Source organism: Brienomyrus brachyistius, unplaced genomic scaffold (genome assembly GCF_023856365.1).
Source record: "Brienomyrus brachyistius isolate T26 unplaced genomic scaffold, BBRACH_0.4 scaffold45, whole genome shotgun sequence".
Taxonomy (NCBI): domain Eukaryota; kingdom Metazoa; phylum Chordata; class Actinopteri; order Osteoglossiformes; family Mormyridae; genus Brienomyrus; species Brienomyrus brachyistius.
In genome coordinates, this window is record NW_026042320.1 from 231,281 (window position 1) to 254,574 (window position 23,294).

The window sequence follows — 23,294 nt, forward strand, 5'->3', positions numbered from 1 at the left end:
CAGTTTTGCAGTCTGTTCTGCCAAACAATGTATTAAAAAGTGCAGTGTTATACATGACACTGTAATTAATTCAATTCAAGAGATGTACTATAGAGTTCTTTAACGTGCTGGAAAGTCTCCATTCCTTCTTTAGTGTGTCTCTTGTAAACCATCATAAGTTCATGGACACTCAGAAGAAATTAGGATTGGAGCAAAGTGAACTTGTGCAACTGTCAAACACACGCTGGGCATGCCAGGTTCGTTCAGTAACGGCTGTGCTTAACAACTTCCATGCCATAATTGAGTGCGTCTCCACTATCAACACACCTATTGCGGTGGGATTAAAGGCAAAACTCAGTAAATTCTCCTCAGTGTATTTGCTGATAGTAGATCCTTGAAAACAGTCTGTAACCGCATGTTTACACAGATACCTACAAAAGGAGACCATAGATATTGCCCAGGCACAGACATACAAAGATGCGGTGGTTGAGACTCTGAAGCAGAAGCGCAGTGATGCCACTGCTACTGATATTCATGCAAGGACAAAGGCTTTGTGTGAGGCAAACCAGATAGCTGTTTTGGAGCAGTCTTCTGGACGGAGGCAGAAACGAAAGAAAATCGATGGATTTGTTGTTGAGTCAACCTGTGGGGCATGCAGTGAAGTCTGTGGCTCTTCTGTGTCAGAAGAGCTTAAAAGGAAATTGTTGTTTCCTTGTCTGGACAGAATGATCTCTGAACTTGAGAAGCGTTTTTCTGGTGTTAGTCAGGAATTGCTTAATGGGATTCAGGCGTGTAGTCCAACCTCAAACCAATTCTTGTCTGAGCCTCATTTGTCAGCCCTGGCACTGCATTAGCATATTGAACTTCAGTTAGAGGAAGTTGCAGTTGCCAAAAACTTTTTGAAGCTCAAGAGTGAGGCTGGTGCCATTCCAGATATGTTAACATTATACAAACTTCTGGATAAGAAGATCTTCCCCACACTGAAAACTGTTATTCAGGTTGCCCTAACAATCCCAGTTAGCAGCTGTAGCTGTGAGAGATCTTTCAGTGTCTTGCGTCGGCTCCATACCTGGCTGAGAAGGACCATGGGTCAAAGCAGACTCCAGCACCTGGCTGTGATGTCAGTTGAGAAGGAGATGCTTGAGAGAGTTGACCACCAAAAAGTGACAGACAGATTTGCCAGCCACAAGGTGAGGCGACATAGGTTAAAATAAAAAAACAAATCTGCAGAGTCATAGTAGTATCTGCAGTAAAGACCTTTTCATACATTGCATACATCGTACCATAGGCAAAGTTGCCTCCATCTTTATAATTTTTTTTGTTAATATTTTGTACATTTGTCTATTTCACACTGTTCTATTTTTTGAGGGGTATTTTTATGTATCTGTATTATATTATACATACACATTACTTTTCACTCACTATTAGCATCATTCATTACTCTCCTCTGGTAATTAAGGTTAGGATATGTATTTTTTTATTCCAATCCATTCTTCTTTTGCAGTTGTGGTCTTTTGCAGCATTTAAAAAAAACTTTATCAAATTTGATGGTCTTGTTAAAGACTTTTCCAAAAAGTGTTTTGCTTTTCTTACACAAATGTTGGAATTAAATTGTTGAAATGTACAAAACAGTCATGTCATGTTTTTTGACAAGGACCCAGGCACAGAGAAACTCTTAGGATTTAATAAAGAAATTTGCAGACTTGCACAGAGATGGTAAAATGATGACTGATGACGGAGACGAAGACAACAGACGAAAAGGACAGGGAGGAACAGGGGTTTAAATGCACAAAGGAGACAGTCAGATAGAACTCGGGACAACTGGAGACATTTAAGGATGCGGGGACTGAAAGAGGCAGGGAAAAAGTCTCATTGTGACGAGTAAAGTGTATCTTGCCTTGCTGGGCAGCTCCCTGGGTGCTCAGCACCCCCAAAGCTCTGAACCTAGAATCGCCCCTGGACTACAGTTTTGCAGTCTCTTCTGCCAAACAATGTATTAAAAAGTGTAGTGTAATACATGACACTGTAATTAATTCAAGAGATGTACAATCAAGTTATAATAGTGTGATTATCATAATCACACAAATATATGAATTCCTCCGATGCTGAATTAAACAACCCTTCATGCTGTCCCTTATGTGAATTAGTAAAAAATTCCACACCTTTTTCACTATAGCCAACCATTCTCTCCATAGTCATTTGCAATTCCAATTCCCCCTTTCATTTATTTTATGGCAGACAGACAGCAGTGTTTCCCCTATCATTATATTAGGGTGCCCCCCGCAGAAGGTCAAGTTAATCTTATTTTATTAAATTTTCTATATAGCGTCAGATCACAGCAGAAGTCATTTACTGTAAGGTTACCTTTACTATAGAAGAGCTCTATACATTGTCATTTTAATAAACAAATTAAATAGCCTTTTGTTATTTATCTTATTTGCACAACAGCTTGTCATTTTTCTCTCTATACCAGAGGTGCCCAATACATCGATCGCGATCTACTGGTCAATCGCAAAGACTGAGTAGATCGCATGACATAAAAAATAGAGGAAGGATGATGCGATCAACCGCGCCAGCTGCTGCAAAACTCCAGTAAGCAACCGAGTCGCCTCCAATTTATTTCTACTAAACTTAAGAGAGGGTATAAAACTGAATGGGGGAGCAGGACCAAGTACGAAGCCAATAACCTACCACTTCCATACGGAATGAAAGGAGGAGTATTTTTTCCCCACAAGGTCATATTTGAAGTGCGTTTGTTTCATCTGTCAGTCTACCATTGCTATTCCGAAGAAGGGAAATGTGGAGCGGCATTTTCGTACTGCTCATAAAAACTACGGCATTAACTTCCCTCCGAAAAGCGAGCTGAGAAAGAGAAAGGTGAAGGAACTAAAATCCCAGTTCAATGCAAAAATCCTTAATTTATGCCAAAGGGAAATTAATAACAATGATAAACAATATTAAATAACAATAATAATAACAACAATAAATAATAACGAATATCTATAAATCTATAAATAACAATATGTTTTGCATTTTTATAGTAGATCATTTTGACTTGGTCATTTATAAGTAGCTCGCAAGCTGAAAAAGTGTGGACACCCCTGCTCTACACTTTCGTGCATGGAGGAGTTCCGTCCCGATACGCGCTCACAGACACGTGCGCGCACACACAGGTGAGCACACTCCCACCAGCACACAGAGAGCGCGCGTCAGAAAATATGTAGCGTCAGCCACCTGAAAAGCAGAGAAAAATATCTGTGTTTTTTAAAGGGTGATAAACACGTTTCACAATGGAATTTTCTGCTTTAAACTATCACCATTTTATGCTATCAGCAATCGTTTTTAAAGCCTAACAGTTAATATATTTTCAGCTCGAGCCAAACATCCGCAATAGGCTGCCAGGAGACCATCTTGTAGCTTGTATGCGGATCTCAATAAATAGGCCTGACGTTTCCGACTTCCCATATCAAGAGGCTCTAGAAATGTTATTTTTCTCCCCTTGTCATGTCCGGCAGCTTTAGCAGAATCATGGTCTGAATGCACTGCTGTGCCAAACATGTTTGCTTTACCATGAGGGGCTCTATAAACTCTGTATAGGCCCCTCATGTTGATCTATTTCTTTTTATTTTAATTTTATTTATTTATTTCAGTTTTAACACATGTAAAAACATTGCAGTGGGTGAGCTGGCCGTAGTGGAGGGACATATTAGGAGGGGAAAAAAGAAGGAAAAGGAGAAAAAAAAGACAGGAAAAAGAAAAAAAGGAGTGATAGATTCAGAAAGGAATAAACAAAATTATAGCGTGCAGAAAGTAACACAACTATACAAGCATATAAAATCTTAGTGTGTGCTTGGATGGGTGCGTGTGTAGGTGGGGATTGTGATGGTGATAAGGGTTAATAGGAAACACCTGTGAGGGGAAAGGAGGAACAACATAAATTGTCAGCGAAGGAGTAAGAAGGGGGGCCCATATGCTCGGTGGTGCTTGGAGTCCATGCTGCAGCTGCCAGATGCAGAAGCGCGTGCGCTGGGGGAAAATTACTGCATTGTTGGACATACGGCGAGTTATTGGGGTGCGCAGAGTTGGGAAGCTAACGACGCCGGTCAGCGATTGGTGGCAGCGGCGTGGATTCCAGGCGCCACAGGAAAGGTTTGTGGTTCCTTCTAGGAGTTGGATTATTGTTTGTGTTGTGGGTTTTGTTTTTGGGGGATTGGGCTGTCTTCCCCCAACTACTTAATTTAAATAAATCAATTCATATCAAACAATATTTTTTTCCTTGTGTATTTATGTGTTATTTAGGAGGAACCACATGTGATTTTGGTGTTCATGGCCCTTGTGTTGATGTGAGCTGCCCAGGCCTTTTTATTGTCCACGTGTGAACTTTAGCCGGGTGTTTTAGCTGAGTGTGAAATGTTTTTTAGAGATTGCTGTGCTGAGGTCATTGTGTGGGGGGTTGCGGTGCTGCCTGGGTGCTCTATTCACTTATTGGGTCAGCGACACTGAATTGTGGAATCCTGGTAATAAAGGCTTATTGCTAGACTTCTGTTGTGAGCTGTTTCTTATACCTGGTGCCCAGTATAGTCGAGTCACAAACCTGCATCATTGGGGAAAAGTGTTCCTCTCTTACAGTATTGTAGCGTCAGATAGTGTTACTGTAAACTAGGTGAAGATGAAGGTAAATGACATACTGAGAAGATGGAGTCGAGTTCGGAAATTACGGTTAAATGATTGTAAGTTTGCTGGTTTAGAGAGAAGACTTGGATTGAGAGAGAAAGACGGAATGTTCCACTTGTCATGTTAGATTTAGCAAAGAAACTGGCCCTGTGTCAGTAACCCGACCATATCACTTACAACTTAATATTTAATATTATTATATTAAACAGGAGGGATTATCCTTGGTCACTCTGATGTACCAAATTCAACACAGGAGAGACTTCATACTAATCTGTAGAAAATAATCTAAATAATCTATCAAATCAAGAGCTTTAGTATGAATTATCTAAATAAAATGGTTAAAATGAGAGATTTTGCCTGAAGCCTTGTCTGAAACATCTTGTCTATCTACAGAGATGTTAACTCTCATCCAACCAACTGGGGGCTGCAAAGACTCTAGAGGTGTATATTTTTGTCAGATCTCACAGGTGCTTTTAAAAATTCCAATTATTTATGACTCAGTATCATATTTTCAATTGCTCTTTTGATGAGTTTTTTAAAAAAAACAAATGCTTTGGGTCCCCAGTGACCCCAATCAAAAGCACCCAATTCCACATATACAGTTCTGACAAACTATTTATTCAGTTAATGTTTGCCATGGGTCCTAATTTAAAGAATCACACAGTATCATGGTGTCTAGGGGCACTCTGCCAGTCAATCTGAAGAAGACAGGTAGAGATTTCCACATAGGCTCTGTAGACAATCTGACATACCGCTGTTGCTAAGGTAACATGATGTTTAAAGTCCATCCATCTTCTGCACCCACTGGTTCTGTTAAGGGTGGCAGGGGGGTCCAGAGCCAATCCCAGACACTATGGGCACAAGGCGGGGAACAACCCAGGGTGGGGCGCCCATCTGCCATGTTTTAATGGATACTGGGCATAATTTAAAATTTAATAATTTAACCTTTACAGTCCTTGTTTGCTATGTTGCATATACAGGAACACTATACCCCCTGCCGATTAATGTTTGAGTACTAAATACCGTTGTATCATTAAGGAAGGTTTGCTGCTAATCAGGTGAGATTACTGTGTTCATGTGCTTTATTTATTCATGCCTCTTATAATGTATAATCAGTCATGCACCTGTATGTGGGAAGCTGAGATACAGCCTTCCAGCATCATTACAAGGTCATTACTACTATATGACCATAACGTTTTTCCCCATCATATTAATGTGGATTTGGATAAAAATGTCTTGCTTTTAAATATAATTCATGTGTATTTCAGTTAACCAAAGCCTCACTGTAGGTAACAAAGGAGAGACATTTTACAAAAAGGGGTTTTAATTGCCGAGTTCAACACGTGACAACTACCCAGTAATGACTGGCTAAGATTCTATTACAAACTCACCGTGTGTAGGGCAAGTACAGCATTATGGATAATACATCAGGACTCATACTGAAATTCCCTACATTTGGATATATTATGTAATCTAAGGGTCTTTAGGAATGTTGAAACACACATATACAAATATATCATATATGAATTTGGATATGGGTGCGGCTGCAACTGGAGAGGCTTGTAGTACATATTCTGCAAAATATTTACAATTGTTGCAAATATTATGTACAAACCATAAGAGACTTGAATGCATACATGGGTTTTGTTGGGAAAATATCATTTCATGAAATACATTACTGAGGAAACTGTATTTGCTATTACTGCTATTTAATACTTTTAAGCACACACACATCAAAAGAAAAAATAAACTATTATAACAATTTATATAGCGTGCAACAATTAAACATAAAAAACTATAGTATAGAAAAATCCAATAATACTATCGGACAACATGGCCATGGAAATATAACAGAGAGCGGTGAGCTGGAGACCAGAGTCTTGACCCTGAGGAGTGAAATAAAATATTTAATTTCTCTGTTGTGTCACAAACCTGACAGATACACTACTTATCAAAAAGAAAAGAACTTACTTCCTCACGCATTTCTAAAAGGATGCTTTTGTCAAATCCCTCCAACTCACTGAAAAACCACAGATCAAGATCACATATTATGGCCTAAATAAAAATATAATATAGATATATAATATAGACAGTTCATGGTGCATTTTGTAATACTCAAGACACACCAAGGCCATGCAGAGTGCATACTGATAAAAGGGAGGGGAGGGGGGAATACTTCAATACATTCTCTGTATCACAAGTGTTACCTCCAACAATTCAAGGTATTATATCTTACAGTTGTCTTGGGCGCTTGTCCGCTCCTCCCGAGTGCCACGCCCCCTCGTTACTCATGCGTGGAATCCCGATGTCATTCGCTGTTTCCAGTTGTTTTCATTAGTTCTATGTATTTAACTCCGCGTCAAAATAGGTTTCCCCAGTCCTGTCATTTAAGTCACTACTTCTATTGCCCCGTGTTCCTAGCTGGTTTCTCCAATAAATCCTTTGTTTCCCGATTCTCCGTCTTCCTGCTCCTGCTTTCCCGATCCGTGACAACAATCAACATGAACGCACCACAGTCCACAGAACCAATCTGTTGAGGAACATCCTGCAAAATATAATATAATACTAACGAAGACATTTGTTACAATTCTAATACAAATGTAACGACAGAAAATGCTGGAATCCACTTTACCATGTTTTTCAAGTATTTTCCAGTGTCCTGGGCTTATTCGGTTTGTCAGTTTGCTGCAAAAAGAAATTTGGAATAGTCAGGGACACAAAAAGTACAGATTTTCATGTAAACGGGATTAAAACTCTATGTAGGAATTAATGGACAAACAGAAGACCTTTTGTCACATTTGTAAATCTTTCACTGTAGCGCGGCATCTGGCTGTGAGTGTTACCGAGAGCATATGACAGTCTCTGCCCCAACTGTCGGCAGGAATGAAGGAAGAAAATTATGATTAAAAAAGATCCAACAATACAACTTAACTGTTATAACATTTATTGTACAATATACTATACATATGATAACGAGAGCACATAACTGCGTGGTGCGCAAGTACGCATTCCCCGTACACTCGTGGCAATTCCTTGTTGTAGCAGCGCAAATGCGTATTTATTTTATGTGCATTCACGCTGTTATGACAAAAAATTACTGTGCATCTTAACATTTATGTAGCTAATTTTTACTTCTGCAGGCATGAAGGCTAAAATACACAATGATTTCTTGTCATAACAGCACGAATGCATATTAAATAAACACGTATTTGCGCTGCTACAAAACATTACCGCGCGTATCGGTTTAAACGGCGAATAAGTACTTTCATACCAGTTATGTGCCCCCTGCATATGATCATTTTTGCATATAAAATAAGGGGGTCGACTTACGCAGGGTTGCCAACTTTGGTCAGCTGGTTGGTGTGAGATTTTCATTTCGAGACAAGTTTACACACGTATTCACATTTATATAACCGTTTTATTACCTTGTAAATAGTCTTCAGGATTTGCAAACTGCCCAAACACTTTTGATGTAGCCAGTTTTAGGTTTTAAATGGATTAATAGAGATTCTCCATAACATTTATTGCTGTGTGCGTTTGAGTCTGAAAGCCCGAGTCTCGCGCCAGATGCGTCAGAGTTGGCAACCTGCTTACAGCCGAATCGGACCTACGACCGGTCAGTCGGAGCCGAACGCGGCCGAAAGTCGCCGACAAGCTGCATAGGATCGCATCGTCTGTTATGGTACGAATAGGCGTCCGTGACAACAGCTTGGTTACTTTTGAATCACATGTACTTACCTTATCAAACTTCTTCCGATCATCTGAGGGAAAGCTTGTATTTTCAAGAGAGTCTTCACAATGGAGAACAACGACAGCAAAATAGTTAAGATTAAAATTAAAATTATAATTAAAGTGAAAATATCAACGAAGGAAGGTGTCATTAAGAAGACAGATGACACAGACAAGCCCCGATCGACACGGAGGGTGTCTGACATGCCGAAGGTAAAGCCCTGGCTTAAGAGACCTTATTAGAGCACTTTAATTAGAGCATAAAATGTGTTATATCAATAATCTTTCCTTGTTTTAACAACCGGCTGTCCAGACTGGAAGAGAAGAAAACGACCGTGGCCAGAGGGTTCGTCCGTGGAGCGGGAGGGACAGGCTACCCACGCTGGAGGAAGAAGGAGCGACGAGGAGGAGGCCCCAGCTGAAGTTCCTCCGTCGTCCGGACAGCAACGGCTCCTGCGCCCTGCGAGCAGAGAGAGGCCAGGGGCAGCGTCAGCAATCCGCCGAGCAGCAACTCCTGCAACGAATGCACGGACTCATGGGTTATGGCCGGAAACGGAGGACTGACAGAGACATTACTGGTGACGGACTTGTGGGTTATGGCCGGGGACGGAAGACTGACAGAGACATTGGTGATGGACTTGTGGGTTATGGCCGGGGACGGAGGGATAGTAGAGATGTTGTTTAAGGATTATTATAGATATAGGATAGGATCGGATAAGAGGCTTAGATGAAATAGATTAAGATAAGATGAATTAAAACATAATAAGATTAGTTAACATATGATAAGACAGGCTAAGTTAAAATATCATAAGATTGGCTAAGTTAAAATATAAGATAGGTTAACATATGATAAGATAGGCTGTTAACGTATAAGATAGGCTAAGTTAAGATAAGAGATTTACAATAAAACATATATTTACTTTTCAAACTGTGTCTTTGTCATCTCTTCAGTGTTGTGTCTGTCTCTTAAGTCTTTGATAATTTTTCATCGTTAATTTATATCTGAGACTCTCCTAAATGTCAATAAGCAGAGACGGAGGAATGGGAGGAAGGTACGGTTAAGTATAAATGATAAAGTATCAAAATCACAGTGCTACCTTATTTTGACGCAGAGAAAGTAATTTCAGTGTTACTACCACCTATGAGTTAATGGCTGCAAATGTTGGTGTTAGAAGTGCCGGTAAATAACGCGGCGTAAGTTTAACTCCGGTGTGTTTCTGAAAAACGCGCCGCCTTCTGCCTGCTGTCATTCGGCGACCGTATAGGAGGCTATTCTGGTAAGTAACAAGTAAAGTGGTCATTTAACGTAATGCTAACGTGCATTACCAGTTAATAAGTGTTTTACTATATCATACCATACGTACTTTATAGTTTTAGTCCGGCGCACTCTGTATCCATGCTAACTAGCTAGCTAATGTTAACATGACGCAGTACAGTCTTCCAGCTTGGGGATTCCCACCCCTGTCCGCGGCCAGTATTCCACAGGGGGTTTGCGGAGGTGTTGGTTGCAAATGCAAACGATCCCTTCATGTTCATGTGTTGTGTTCTAATGTGTAAATAAAAGATAACTATCAAATTCAATGTTTATGTCCTATTATACTAGATAACACTGTAAAATAGTTTGCCCTGCATATGGATGCCATGCAGTCAGAGTATGATCAAGACAGGGTGTGAGTGTGGAAAAAAGACAAATGTAACAGTATTTGAGGGAAGAGTGAGAAGGAGGGAAATGTAGGGAGAAGGAGGTTCCTCGGAGCTCCGAGATGTGTTTGGCTGTAATAAATCTGGAATATAGCTATATGACATAGTTTTTGATAAAACCAGCATTTATTTTTTAGGTTTGTCGAGCTCCGTCAAAACAATTAGAACGAGTCCATTATGTAACTGGAACCCCTCTCACATGTAAACACAGTGACACGCTACAGCGTTGGTTTGTTGTCTGAGGCTATGATACTGACCACAAACACATTCTCAAATTTCACTGCACCAATCATAGCATATGCAGGCAGAAAAATGATAGCAAAAAACATTCAGCATTAGACTCTAAAACCGTCTGTAATGTCTGTGTTTATCCAGTGGACCATAAATTAAAATAAGCTTTCCTATTTCAGTTTCTTTCAGATGTTATAAAGTAGTAAATAAAGAATCATATTAATTAAACCATGCATTACTGACTATCAGACAACTTCAACAAGTTACCAAATGGATGCAAAATCAAAGATATTCATTTGCGCCTGGCACTAACCATGTATTCCTTCACAGTACTAAGCCATAGAAAGGTCCCCAATGAAACCCCTGCATTCCTGCATCGCAGATACTCTAATCTCAGCATTTATAAGATTATATTTGTACTACCTGCCAATTTTTATATTAGATGAGACTAAAAATTGAGAAATATCTATATGCAGAAGTAGTTTTTCCTGATAAGAAGGATGACATCAAGACAGTCAGCATTTACACATCGAATTATGACACATCTGAGTAGCCCAGACTGTCCGGAAAACAAAGCCATACAGCATATGTGGCTGACTAATGTACATACAGTGTAATAAGCTTATAATCAAATGTATAGAAAAACGCTCAATAATGGACAGGATTCAAAGGGTAAATAAGGTGCATCATGTGGAAGAGAAGTTAGGTGGCGTTGGGGTGCATTGTGAGTTTCATCTGGTAGCTAGAAAGGGACAAACAGGGCTTTGGGGGGGGGGGGGGGACTTCTCCGGGGGCTACATCGCTCTACCTTTTTGTAAAATGATTTATTTTTAAAAAATCTTTTCTCCTTACACTATAATGGCAGGTTTAGGACTAATACAGTACAGTCATAACCAGTGTCAGGGATTCTATGCATTGCTACACAGAGACAAGTCCAGATATTGAGCCCAAGGCTAAAATTGTGGTTTACTTACAAGTGCACTTTGCTGGGCAGTGGGGGTGTTTGTCCTTCTCTGCTCACATTTTCCCCTCTTATCCTGTCTTCTCCTCCACAGCCCTTCCTCCTTCTCTCTGTTGCTCCTATATTCCCTCTCCTCCAGTCATCTATGTTCTCCTTCCTCTGTGGTCTCCTCTTCTCCCATTCTTCAGTTATACTGTCTTCTCCGCTTTCTCTGTATCCCTCCTGTCTTCTGGTCCTGTCGTCTCTTCTCCAGTCATCCTCTGCTTCTCAGTCATCTCTGCATCTTTTCACTCTTTTGTTTGCATCTTATTCTTTGATTGATTGTGTTATTCCTTAACCCACCACCCCATGCTGGATGAGTCTTGATGTTTTTTGTCCTTTTTAAAGTTAGGCTTCTTCCTGTATTTTTGTGCCATATCTTCTGCCCTCTTCTGGTTGCGGCAGTGCATGACACGGGTGGAAAATAGGGTTTATTACAACACACACATCAAAACCAAAAGGATCAGGATGGATCCAAAATAAACAGCAAATGACCAGGAATGAACTAAATGATGGAATAAACACAACTAGAGAACTATATACATACATACAGCATACAGCTATAATGAACCATGAAACAACAGAAGCAGAACAGGCACTTAAATACACAGCTAACAAGACACAATGCAGGACAGTGAGAATCATAACCAATAACAAGGACTGAGGGCAACCCAGGAACAGGTGTTACAGTTAAACAGCACTGGTGAAATCAAAGTGACCTTTCAGCCACATGGTCAGCTCTGCATCGCCCTCTGCTGTTTGCATTAGAAGCTGCTTGAAATTCCCACTCTCCTTACCAACACCTCGAAAAGCCAGGCCTTGCCGTGCCAAGTACTTAACTTCAGAAGATTTTTCCTCACTTGCTGCTGCTCTTTCCAGCTCATCTGAAGGTTTAATATTAACAGGATTGATCTTCTGAATCCAGGTCATCAGTGCTAATCTGTGGCACTGCCTGTCTTTATGTGCACTGAATTTCTCCAGTGCCTTTTCCAGTTTCACATGCGTCTTCACAAGAGCTGAATGTGTCTTTCATGCCAGTTTAGACATTTGTGTTACAAATTATACAGTAGAAACAAAGAACCCCCCTTAAGATGAGGGGGGGCTGTAAGGGAGCCCAGTGTGATCTTTAAACCATTTCTCCTGAAAGCAGGGTCTCCTGTTTGATAGACGTGACATTTACATTTGGCTGATTTGGTGAAGGTCCAAGCTCCTCCCCCCTCCCCCCTAATACACCTTCATCTTCACCTGCCTGTCTGCTCTCTCTCTCTCTCTCTCTCTCTCTCTCTCTCTCTGCCATTGACTCACACTCAGTCTCCCTGATTAAATGCTGTATCTGAAATACACACCACAGGCCAAACTAAGAAGCATATTAAACTAACATCAGGATCAGGCTGCTGTGACGTCATTATTCACTCTTAACCATCAATATTTGCTCCTTTTCTCACTCCCCTCCATGTCACCTGCATTCTCTGCTGTCAGCAGCCTCTTGCTGTCTCTCCCTCTTCATCTTTGCTCTCAGCACAGCAGAATTTACATGAAAGCAGTTATCAGTAAACAAGTGGTGTTTCTTGGCATGATGCTCAGGAATGGATCTCTCAGGATTTGTTATCTGAATGGGATGATTAATATATGAAGAACCCTTGACTCACATACTGTATACGTCTATCATCTGACTGGCACTAATTATCTCACTGTCTGTACTTTCCTGCTTTTCTGTGGTTGCCCAAAAACTCACGATTGTCACATTTCCTCTTCATGATGACAAGCTACTCACTGTGAATAAAAGCTGACTGTAATAAAACTACCTGCATCTAAATCATACATTAATGACACAAAATACCACAAAGTGAAAGTGATGTGGAAAATCGCCTCTTACCACTGAAAGACATGGGGATGGGTGGTGCTAATAATGGTACTGCAGCCAGCCAGTAGGGGGCGCTTGACATTTAGTGTTTTCACCTTTTAGAGATGTTATGGTCTCCTTGTTTTTTGCAGTCAATGCTTTGATCACAGAATAAACCTTAAAGAAGTGAGCACTTCTGTCATGCTTTAGTAAGATTAGTAACACACTGCTTCAGATTTCAGTGACCTGATCTCTGCTTGCAAAGAGCCTGAGATGGACCTCGAAGGTTTAAATATATATTTGCAGATAAATGAAATGCTATGTGGCCCAGTGGGTGGCGCTGTCTGGGGATTTGAACCCCCATTACTGCATGTTCGTACCTTGTTTGTGCTGGTTTGCCTGCTGTTTCTGCCGCAGGTGAAAAAGCATACAGGCAGCTGAACCGGTGTCTCTAAACAAGCCATTGTGGGTGCAGGTCATAAGGCGATTTCCTACTGCAGGAACTTGGCCCAATTGAAGGTCTTAGGAGGTAGTTCCTGAACCATTTTTTAGTTCCAAAAAGAACATACTTTTTTCTCGACCAAGACTTACTGGGTGGGGCTTATAGTGATAAACTTTTCCTATTGGTTGACCACAAGCCCCAGCGCCAACTTGAAAGTTTCATGGAAATGCAGGAAAAGAGAAGTGGAGCAAAAATTGAGCAGATGTAATTTTTTGTAGCTCAGTTACACTAAAGGCATCAATGAGTAACTTTTTTGCTTCTGTCCCCATAGTTCTGCATCTGAAAATGCGATTGATAACGATTAGCGTAATGAAGAAGTGTATATTATGGACACTGGACTGGAGCATTATCAGATAACCTCTCAGTTATCCTTGTGTGAGAAATATACACAGTCACATATTGAGATTATATTAGATGATGTGGTCTTGAGAGTGGGGCGGCATGGTGGTGCAGTGTTGCCTCACACCTCTGGGACCCGGGTTCGAGTCTCCGCCTGGGTCACATGTGTGCAGAGTTTGCATGTTCTCCCCATGTCGTTGTGGGGTTTCCTCCGGGTACTCCGGTTTCCCCCCACAGTCCAAATACATGCTGAGCCTAATTGGACTTGCTAAATTGCCTGTAGGTGTGCATGTGTGAATGCATGGTGTGTGAGTGTGCCCTGCGATGGGCTGGTCCCACATCCTGGGTTGTTCCCTGCCTCGTGCCCATTGCTTCCGGGATAGGCTCCGGACCCCCCACGACCCAGTAGGATAAGCGGTTTGGAAAATGGATGGATAATAATAATAACAAATAATGATGATAATAATAATTGCACTATGTCCAATGACTGCCAGTTACTGTAAACAGTAAAGTACACGTAACTGGACATGTCTGTATTATTTTGGTTTATACTTATTAATCCATTAATTCTAACTTTTGTACTTTAAATGGACAGAGTACAGTTATTATTATTAGGAAAAGTATTGTGAGGGAACGCAAAACTATTGAGAGGAAACACAAAACAATTAAAAATATATTTTCTCACCCTGACATCTAAGGGACTCCATATACTGCAGATGATCTATAGAAAAAAAATCACAAATACATCACTATCAAGAAATATGTGGTTTTATTTATGATGTATGAAATCAAAATTATTGGGATGCAAAAGAAAATGGCTCTTCGCAATTTTCTTTTAAACCGTAATCATAGGCTAATTGATTAAACATAAGTATTGATTTTATTTTGAAAGACCACTTTGTTATGGAAGGCCATTTGGGACTTAACGTCTACTTTGACGCCCATGTCAACACGTCAAACAAATTACGTCTTAACACGTATATTATTTACGTGTTAAGCCATTCGGACATCTTAACACGTCTTAAAACTGCATGTTAATGTGGCCAATTTGAACCTCTAAAGACGTTTGTACCTTTAATGCATCGATGCTATTGGTTGGCATAAACGTACACACCCCTTTTGACGTAAGGGCTATACGCATGCAGTACGTGCCCTGTACGTTGTAGTCACGTGGTCTCTACGTTCAGCCATGTGAGTCCTACGTTGTTATTACGTATAGGCAACATATGTATTACGTGTCAAACGTGACTGTGATGTTGTTTTCAGCACAGTCCATTTGTTGGAGGGGTGAATCACGGGTTTATTTAAACTGGCAGAACAGTTATCTTTAAATCTTTACAAAGTATAACTGGCAGTTTTAACATTTAATGAAACTGGAGCAAAAATGGTACATCTGGCTAATATTGATTTAATTGCACTGGTGTCTTTGTGCTGAACAGTGCAGATGAGCTAAACTTATCATTTTGATCACTTTCTGTTCTGCATTAACAGCAAAAACTATATATTCAGCAAAGAAACGTATGTAGTTATTCATTTATTTGTAATAAGGAGTTTATAGTGAACGGTCATAGCAACAGTATGAATGGCATCAATAATTTAGCTGCCTTATATTTTACCGGATGTACGTCGCATAGCCATTCTAGATATCTGAAATGACAATTGTGGATAGGAAGAATGTCATTGTGGATATCTGAAATGCTTTCTTTGACTAGGTAGATATTTGCAATACATATCCAGTCTAGCGATAAAATGTTAAAACGCCTTGCCATACTTTTGCATGTATTGTTCCTGTGCTGCAGTATTAAACTATTTTAAAATGCAAAATAATTATTCTGTGACTGCATTGTTTTTTTTCCCACGTATTTTAAACAAATCTAATAAAAAACTGTAAAAACATGGAACAGATCAGGCACTGACAGTCAATCAGCCACCTGAGGTCATTATCTAGTGACCGAGGAACATTTTTCTCTTCTTGCAATGACTGTCTGCAGGGCTTCCCCTCAAAACCGATAAAGTGGTAGCACCCAATTTTAAACATGTTAAGACGTTCAGATTGGCCGCGTTAACACGTAGTTTTAAGACGTGTTAAAATGTCCCAACGGCTTGACACGTAAATAATGTACGTGTCAAGTACATCATTTGCTGACAATTACTTTGACAGCTGGGAGGACGAAACAGAGTAGATGAATTGATCATATTGAGGGGTTGTGCCATTGCCTTTCTCTGTCCATGTCCTTGTGTTCTACACCACACCTTTGTTTCCTGTAAACCTGCGTTAGGCTCTTTCTGTACCTTTCCGACACAGAAACCTTTTCTTAACATGGATTTATAACCGTCTTCTCACTTGAGTATGAATGATGCTTAGATATAATCTATATAATATAAATTTGATATATACTATATATGTGCACCCCACAGAAATCTCCACAATTGTAGAGATACATATGGTCTCTATGCTTTTCCTAGAGAGCCCAGGCATGAGACACAAAATAATCAGTTTTCCACAGCATTTTCATCCAAGCCTTCACTAGTTAAACCATACAGACTATACCATCTCGCGTAGTCACTGGATAGCATGCAAAGAGCCATTTCTGTGGTTTTTGTTCTCTTGCCCCATTCATCACAATCGCGGTGGATTAAAAGAAAAAGTCAAAAACAGTACTGTGTCATGCTATGTGCAATAGGATTGCAGATTAGCTTAATGGACAGTCACCCCCGTTTAATTTTTTTACAGTTTTTCTGAATACTTAAACACTAACAATGATTCTTATAAAACTATTAATAGTTATAGCAAAATTACTCACTGTTTTGCACTCAGTTTGCACTTTTGTAACACACAATTTGCAAATGTGTAAATACAATCCACTGCACAGCACTCTTTTTGCGGAACTGTAAACACAACTCACTGTTTTACACACAATTTCTAAATGATCAACACACTCCTAGTAAAACTATACACATTTATGGCTATTGTTTACACTACTTTGCCAGCTGTCTGGCCACACTGTCACATGTGAAAACGGTTTTAGATAATTAGTTCACTTTGCAATCAGCATGAGCGCTATAAATAAGCCACAGGTACAGTAAGCTTTCAGTGTGGAGAACAATGGAGGGAGAAGGAAGACTGAGAAGAGTGAGAATTAGAGAAGGGCGAGGAAGAGGATGAAGACTAGGAGGTGAATTTAGAGGATGAGGAGGTGAAGAGGAAGAAGGAAGGGTAAGAAGAAATAGAATAACTGATGTCATCAGAGCTACAACAGTGGATCATGTGATCAACCATGGAATGACCCTGAGGGAAGCTGGCCAATGGGTTCAGTCTGACCTGAGCCGCTACGCTGTAGCAGGCATCATAAGGACGGTTCCAAATGAGAATCGGTTAGTACAGTTACTTCACAGTACGTTTTGTAATAGTACTATACTCTAATGAGAAACACAACAATGCTGTACAGGTAAAAACTGAAAAGGGTACTCTACAGACCTGCTAGACATCCAGAATCTGGGGGCAGAGGAAGAATGTTCACTGAAGAACGAGAGACCCATATAGTTAATATGGTGATCACAAATAAATCCATTAGGCTACGAGAAATACAGCAGCGTATAACAGAGGATGACACCATCTCCCAAAACATGAACAATGTGAGCATCTCTGCATTATCTCGTGTACTGGCATGCAACAGAATCAGGATGAAGCACATTTACAGAGTCCCTTTTGAAAGAAACAGTGAACGCGTTAGCATGGCAGGAACATTATTGTACACGGTGCCATAATCAATGTCCCAGGACAGCGTGGTGGTAACATAACTATGTGCGCAGCTATAAGTCAGAACGGTGCTGTTCACCATCATGCAACCCTGGGCCCATGTAACACTGCACACATTATTACATTCCTGGACAGCCTACATCATATGCTCACTAATGTTCACAGACCAGTTATGTCATCATCCATCCATCCATTTTCCAAACCGCTTATCCTACTGGGTCGCGGGGGGTCCGGAGCCTATCCCGGAAGCAATGGGCATGAGGCAGGGAACAACCCAGGATGGGGGGCCAGCCCATTGCAGGGCACACTCACACACCAGTCACTCTCACACACACACCTACGGGCAATTTAGCAACTCCAATTAGCCTCACCGTGTTTTTGGACTGTGGGGGGAAACCAGAGTACCCGGAGGAAACCTCACGACGACATGGGGAGAACATGCAAACTCCACACACGTGACCCAGGCAGAGTCTCAAACCCGGGTCCCAGAGGTGTGAGGCAACAGTGCTGACCACTGCACCATCATGCCGCCCCCCCATAAATTCATTTTTCCATTTTTATTTTCAACAATATTGATGTTAACTCAGCATCTTATTTTCAATGTTGAAAAAGTCACTTTATATCAAGGTTTCGCCACCATTAATTTTTCAATATTGAAAAAATGACCAAAAATCAATTCAGTTTCAATGCTGATAATTTAACACTGACCATAATTCAATGCATTTAACTATACTTCAACGCTGAAACAATAATATGATGCTATCTGGGCTATGAATAATTATTTCAATTGATATACAGATTCCAAGCCCATATAGGTGATACACGGGTACATAATGGGCGTCTTATGTCTGAGGTAGCCAGCTACTGTGTTTGATAACCCACCATCATAATAATAGTTTCCTTGCACCAGTATAAAAGTAAACCAATTGATCCCTCTTGCAATAACCTGTGGTATGAAACTGAATAAAATGTATCGTACCAGTCTTGGGGAAAACCAGTGAGAATCCACTGTGAAACAGCACTGCGCAAATTCTCATGTGTTCCTAATGACAAGGGCAAGACTGGTAATCAAACTAGCCTCTCAGCAGGAGTGTTAGTGTAAAAGCAGGGCTTATTGACACAGATAATAAAGCTTATTAGAATGCGTAACATAATTATTTAGCTGGGCCCAGAAGAGGTGAGAGCTCCCCTAGTGGCTACAGGAGTGCATTTTCCCCAAAGCAGGTATAATGGATGGTGGTCTTATTGCTTTTAGACCACAACTTGGGATAGAAGAACAAATCAAATTATTTTCCTCATTTAATATTCAGATTTTAATTGGGCTTAAATTTTAGAACACAGTGTGTTCTAGGATGGTACGTTATGGATATTAGTTTCTACCATGGTGAATAGATACATCCGTAGATGCCCTGGGACACATCATCAGTGATGTTTCCTGAGATCTTTGGGTGTTTCGGGTCTCGCAACATCAGACACCCTCCTTCAGGCGACCCAGCCAGGGCTGATCAGGCCCCAACTTGTGTCCCAGCAGCATTGGCCCACGTTTCAGACCTCTTCATCCAAATCCACCTGGAGGCTCTCTCTGCAGCCTCTGTGGTGGACTTGATGGCTTTTCTTTTTGCAGCTCCAGTGATGCCAAGTAAGGTGTAGACTTTACATAGGGAGCGAGCCGCAAAGCCTCGACATCCCACCTCTATTGGCTCGCAGCGGGCTTTCCAGCCCCTTCTCCGACATTCCTCTATGAGCTCTTGGTATTTAAGCCGCTTCCGTTCGTTGGCTTCTTCCATGCGGTCCTCCCAAGGGACTGTTAATTCTAATAAGAGAACTTGCTTGGAAGAAACAGAAGTCAGCACTACATCTGGTCTCAATGCGGTTGATGTAACATACTCTGGAAACTTGAGCTGCTTGCCCAAGTCAACTCGCAGTTCCCAGTCTGATGCCGATGAAAGTAGGCTGGATGTTGGAATTGACTGTGGTCGTGGCTTCTCTCCAGCTTTCACAAAGGGTACTACCCTCCGGCTTCGGGTGTGTATATTGTTAGCCACTGCAGTAGCTATGGTCTCAGCTACTGTCTTCAGCACCTGGTCATGGCGCCAGCGGTAGCGTCCACCTCCAAGGGCTGCTGGGCAGCTGCTAAGGATGTGCTCCAATGTGCCCCTTCCTGGGCACTGGGGACACGTTGAAAGGTCGCACTTCCCCCAGACGTATAAGTTAGCAGGGCTTGGTAGCACATCGTACACAGCTTGGACCATGAACTTGATACGCTGTGGCTCTGCCTTCCAGATGTCATTCCAGGTCAGCTTCCTCCCCAGCGCTCCTTCCCATCTTGCTGATGCTCCTTGCTGCTGCATGCTCACCATCCTGCTGGTCCTCACCTCCTCAACACCTGACCGTACCTCCTCCAGGACAAGGTGGCGTCTGTCCTTTCCCTGGGCCCGGTGGAACCGTGGCTGTGGGAATAACCCCAGCCCTGCTCGTCCAACGGCCACCGTGCCCACCAAAGCCCTGTGCCTTAGACGAGATTCTGCCAGTTCTAGCCCCTCTTGAGCTCTGAACTTCCTGCCAGTCTTCACCACAATGCCTGCTGAAGCAACTCTGGAGTCGCTGGATTCTCGATAAACAAGTGCCTCTCTTGTACGAGAAACTCTAAATTCCTCCTCCAGGCTGCTGAAAGGAAGCTGGAGTTTGTTGCTTCTGCTGTATAATGCTGCACTAGTTAGACTGCGTGGCAGGCCTAGCCATCTTCGGAGGAAAGAGCTGATCTTTCTCTCCAGGGTCTCAACAGTGGACATAGTCACCTCGTACACTAACAGCGGCCAGAGGATGCGGGGCAGAATGCCATGTTGGTATAACCATGCCTTGAACCTGCCAGGAAGGCCAGATTTATCTACTGTGGACAACCAGGCTTCAAGCTTCTTAATGGTAATTCGGACCGATGCTGTGTCTCTGAGGCTGCAGTCGAAAACCTTGCCTAGGCTTACGACTGGTTTCTCAGTGATCGTTGGTATCGTTTCACCGTCCACACAGAAGCGAAACTTGTCCACCACTTTCCCTCTCTTCAGGACCATGGACCTAGATTTGATTGGTTTAAAGCTCATCCTAGCCCAACAAATGAGCTTTTCCAGGCCTTGAAGGATCCACCGGCATCCAGGCACTGACGTAGTGGTAACTGTCAGGTCATCCATGAAGGCTCGAATGGGGGGCTGACGAATTCCAGACTTGGACAGGGGGCCTCTACACTCCATCTCAGCTGCCTTCACCAACATATTCATGGCAAGGGCAAACAGGATAACTGAGATTGTACAACCAGTTATAATCCCTTTCTCGAGCCGATACCAATTGGATGTTATGCTCCCTGATGTCACTCTCAACCTGAAGTTCCCATAGTAGTTCAGGATGAGGTCCTTGATCTTATCGGGTATGTAATGACGGTCCAGAGTGGTTTCCACCAGCTTGTGGGGAATTGACCCATATGCGTTAGCTAGGTCCAGCCACAGCACTGCCAGGTCCCCCTTCCCTTCTCGTGCCTCCCTGATCAGCTGGGTAATTACTCCGGTGTGTTCTAGGCAGCCAGGAACTCCAGGAATGCCACCTTTCTGTACTGAGGTGTCGATGTACTTGTTCTTCAAGAGGAAGTCTGTCATCCTTCTGGAAAGGATACTGAAGAAGACCTTCCCCTCCACACTGAGAAGTGAAATGGATCGGAACTGCTCCAGCCTGGTTGAGTTCTCCTCCTTTGGTATCCAGACACCCTCCGCCTGTCTCCATTGGTCTGCAATGGTTCCCCTCCGCCAAATCACTCGCAGCAACTTCCATAGAATTCTGAGGAGGTTTGGACAGCGCTTGTACACCTTATAGGGTACTTGACTGGGGCCTGGAGTGGAGCTGGCTCTGGCTGCTGTTACCACCTCCTGGACTTCCTTCCAAGTGGGTTCTGAGGTGTTAAACTCCACTGTAGGGGTTGGCATGACCCTAAGGGCTGTCTGTGGTCCAAGTCCTTGCTCTCTGACTGGGTCGCTGAGGGTGTTGTGCAGAAAGTTGTCCACCTCTTCCTGGGAACACTCGAGACGTCCGCTTCGTTTCTGTCCCAACAACTGCTTAGCAAAACGAAAGGGGTTGGCTATGAAGGAACTTCGCTTCCTGGCTCTCTCCACCCTCCGTCTCCTATGCCATTCAGCTCTGCGCAGGGTCTTAAGCTGCTTCCGGATAGTGTGTCGAAGCTCCGCGAGAGGTGGCTTTTCCTCTTCATCTGCTACCTTGAACTGCTTTGCCAGTGTACGCAGTTCTTTTCGTAAATGGTGGACTTTGTCTGCCCTCCGGTTGTTGATGTAAGTGGGCTTACTGGACTTGGCCTGCTCGACGCCAAACCTTTCGGCCCCAAAACTTGTTATAATGGTGGTCAGGTACTTCAGTCGGCTTTCTACGCCTCCCTTTGCTGTTGAGTTGACAATTCTAGATGTATCATCATCAAACTGCTGCCACAGCCCATGCTGCTTCGCTTGAGGCCACTTAATACGATGATTCTGGACTACTCTGCTGGGAGTTGGAGTGCTGGGCACTTGGAGGTTCTGGGCACTGTGGGTTGTCTCCGGGCCAGGCTCCTCCTGCGTCTCACCAGGCGTTATTCCTGTGCGTTGTGCTGCGCTCTCCTGCTCCAAGCATTTCATCCGGCTCTGATGGATCTTTAGGCCTCGGGCGTTCTTGCAGACCTTGCCGCAAAAGCATCTGCTCGTCGTCGATATTCCGTTTTCAGAAGTTGTCGTCATTAGGTCCGTCCTAATGGGGTGCTCATCCTCCCCCCCTCTCGGGCTCCCCTGGGGGTGTTTATCTGTGGGTTGATCTGTAGCTTATTCTGGGTTCTCCCTCACAGGAGATGCAGGTTGGGCTGCTAACCCTTCCTGCCCCAACTGCCGTCTTTCCGTGCTGTCACTGTCTCTCCAGTTGTCACCAATCTTACTTGGTTGTCACCCAGTCTCTTCCTGGGGGTCACTGGTCACGCCAGTTAAAAAGGTGAATAGATACATCCGTAGATGCCCTGGGACACATCATCAGTGATGTTTCCTGAGATCTTTGGGTGTTTCGGGTCTCGCAACATCAGACACCCTCCTTCAGGCGACCCAGCCAGGGCTGATCAGGCCCCAACTTGTGTCCCAGCAGCATTGGCCCACGTTTCAGACCTCTTCATCCAAATCCACCTGGAGGCTCTCTCTGCAGCCTCTGTGGTGGACTTGATGGCTTTTCTTTTTGCAGCTCCAGTGATGCCAAGTAAGGTGTAGACTTTACATAGGGAGCGAGCCGCAAAGCCTCGACATCCCACCTCTATTGGCTCGCAGCGGGCTTTCCAGCCCCTTCTCCGACATTCCTCTATGAGCTCTTGGTATTTAAGCCGCTTCCGTTCGTTGGCTTCTTCCATGCGGTCCTCCCAAGGGACTGTTAATTCTAATAAGAGAACTTGCTTGGAAGAAACAGAAGTCAGCACTACATCTGGTCTCAATGCGGTTGATGTAACATACTCTGGAAACTTGAGCTGCTTGCC

At 42.6% G+C, this 23,294-nt stretch overlaps 2 protein-coding genes and 1 pseudogene across 2 annotated transcripts in view; 1 reads left to right on the top strand and 2 right to left on the bottom strand.

Moving 5' to 3' along the window:
• The window catches only part of LOC125723049 (cytohesin-2-like), a 260,972-nt pseudogene that overhangs the window by 61,347 nt on the left and 176,331 nt on the right, over positions 1-23,294 (bottom strand).
• Positions 1-23,294, top strand: part of LOC125723076 (uncharacterized) — a 200,622-nt gene that overhangs the window by 30,420 nt on the left and 146,908 nt on the right. The window lies entirely within an intron of this gene.
• LOC125723032 (uncharacterized) lies at positions 19,142-23,067 on the bottom strand. Its single transcript, XM_048999438.1, has one exon. It carries the CDS (start codon positions 22,522-22,524, stop codon positions 19,264-19,266), a length of 3,261 nt encoding a protein of 1,086 aa, XP_048855395.1. The 5' UTR covers positions 22,525-23,067; the 3' UTR covers positions 19,142-19,263.

What these genes read in the sequence shown, in the direction of transcription:
- LOC125723032 (XM_048999438.1), bottom strand. Translation starts at nt 22,524, where the DNA reads ATGACGACAACTTCTGAAAACGGAATATCGACGACGAGCAGATGCTTT.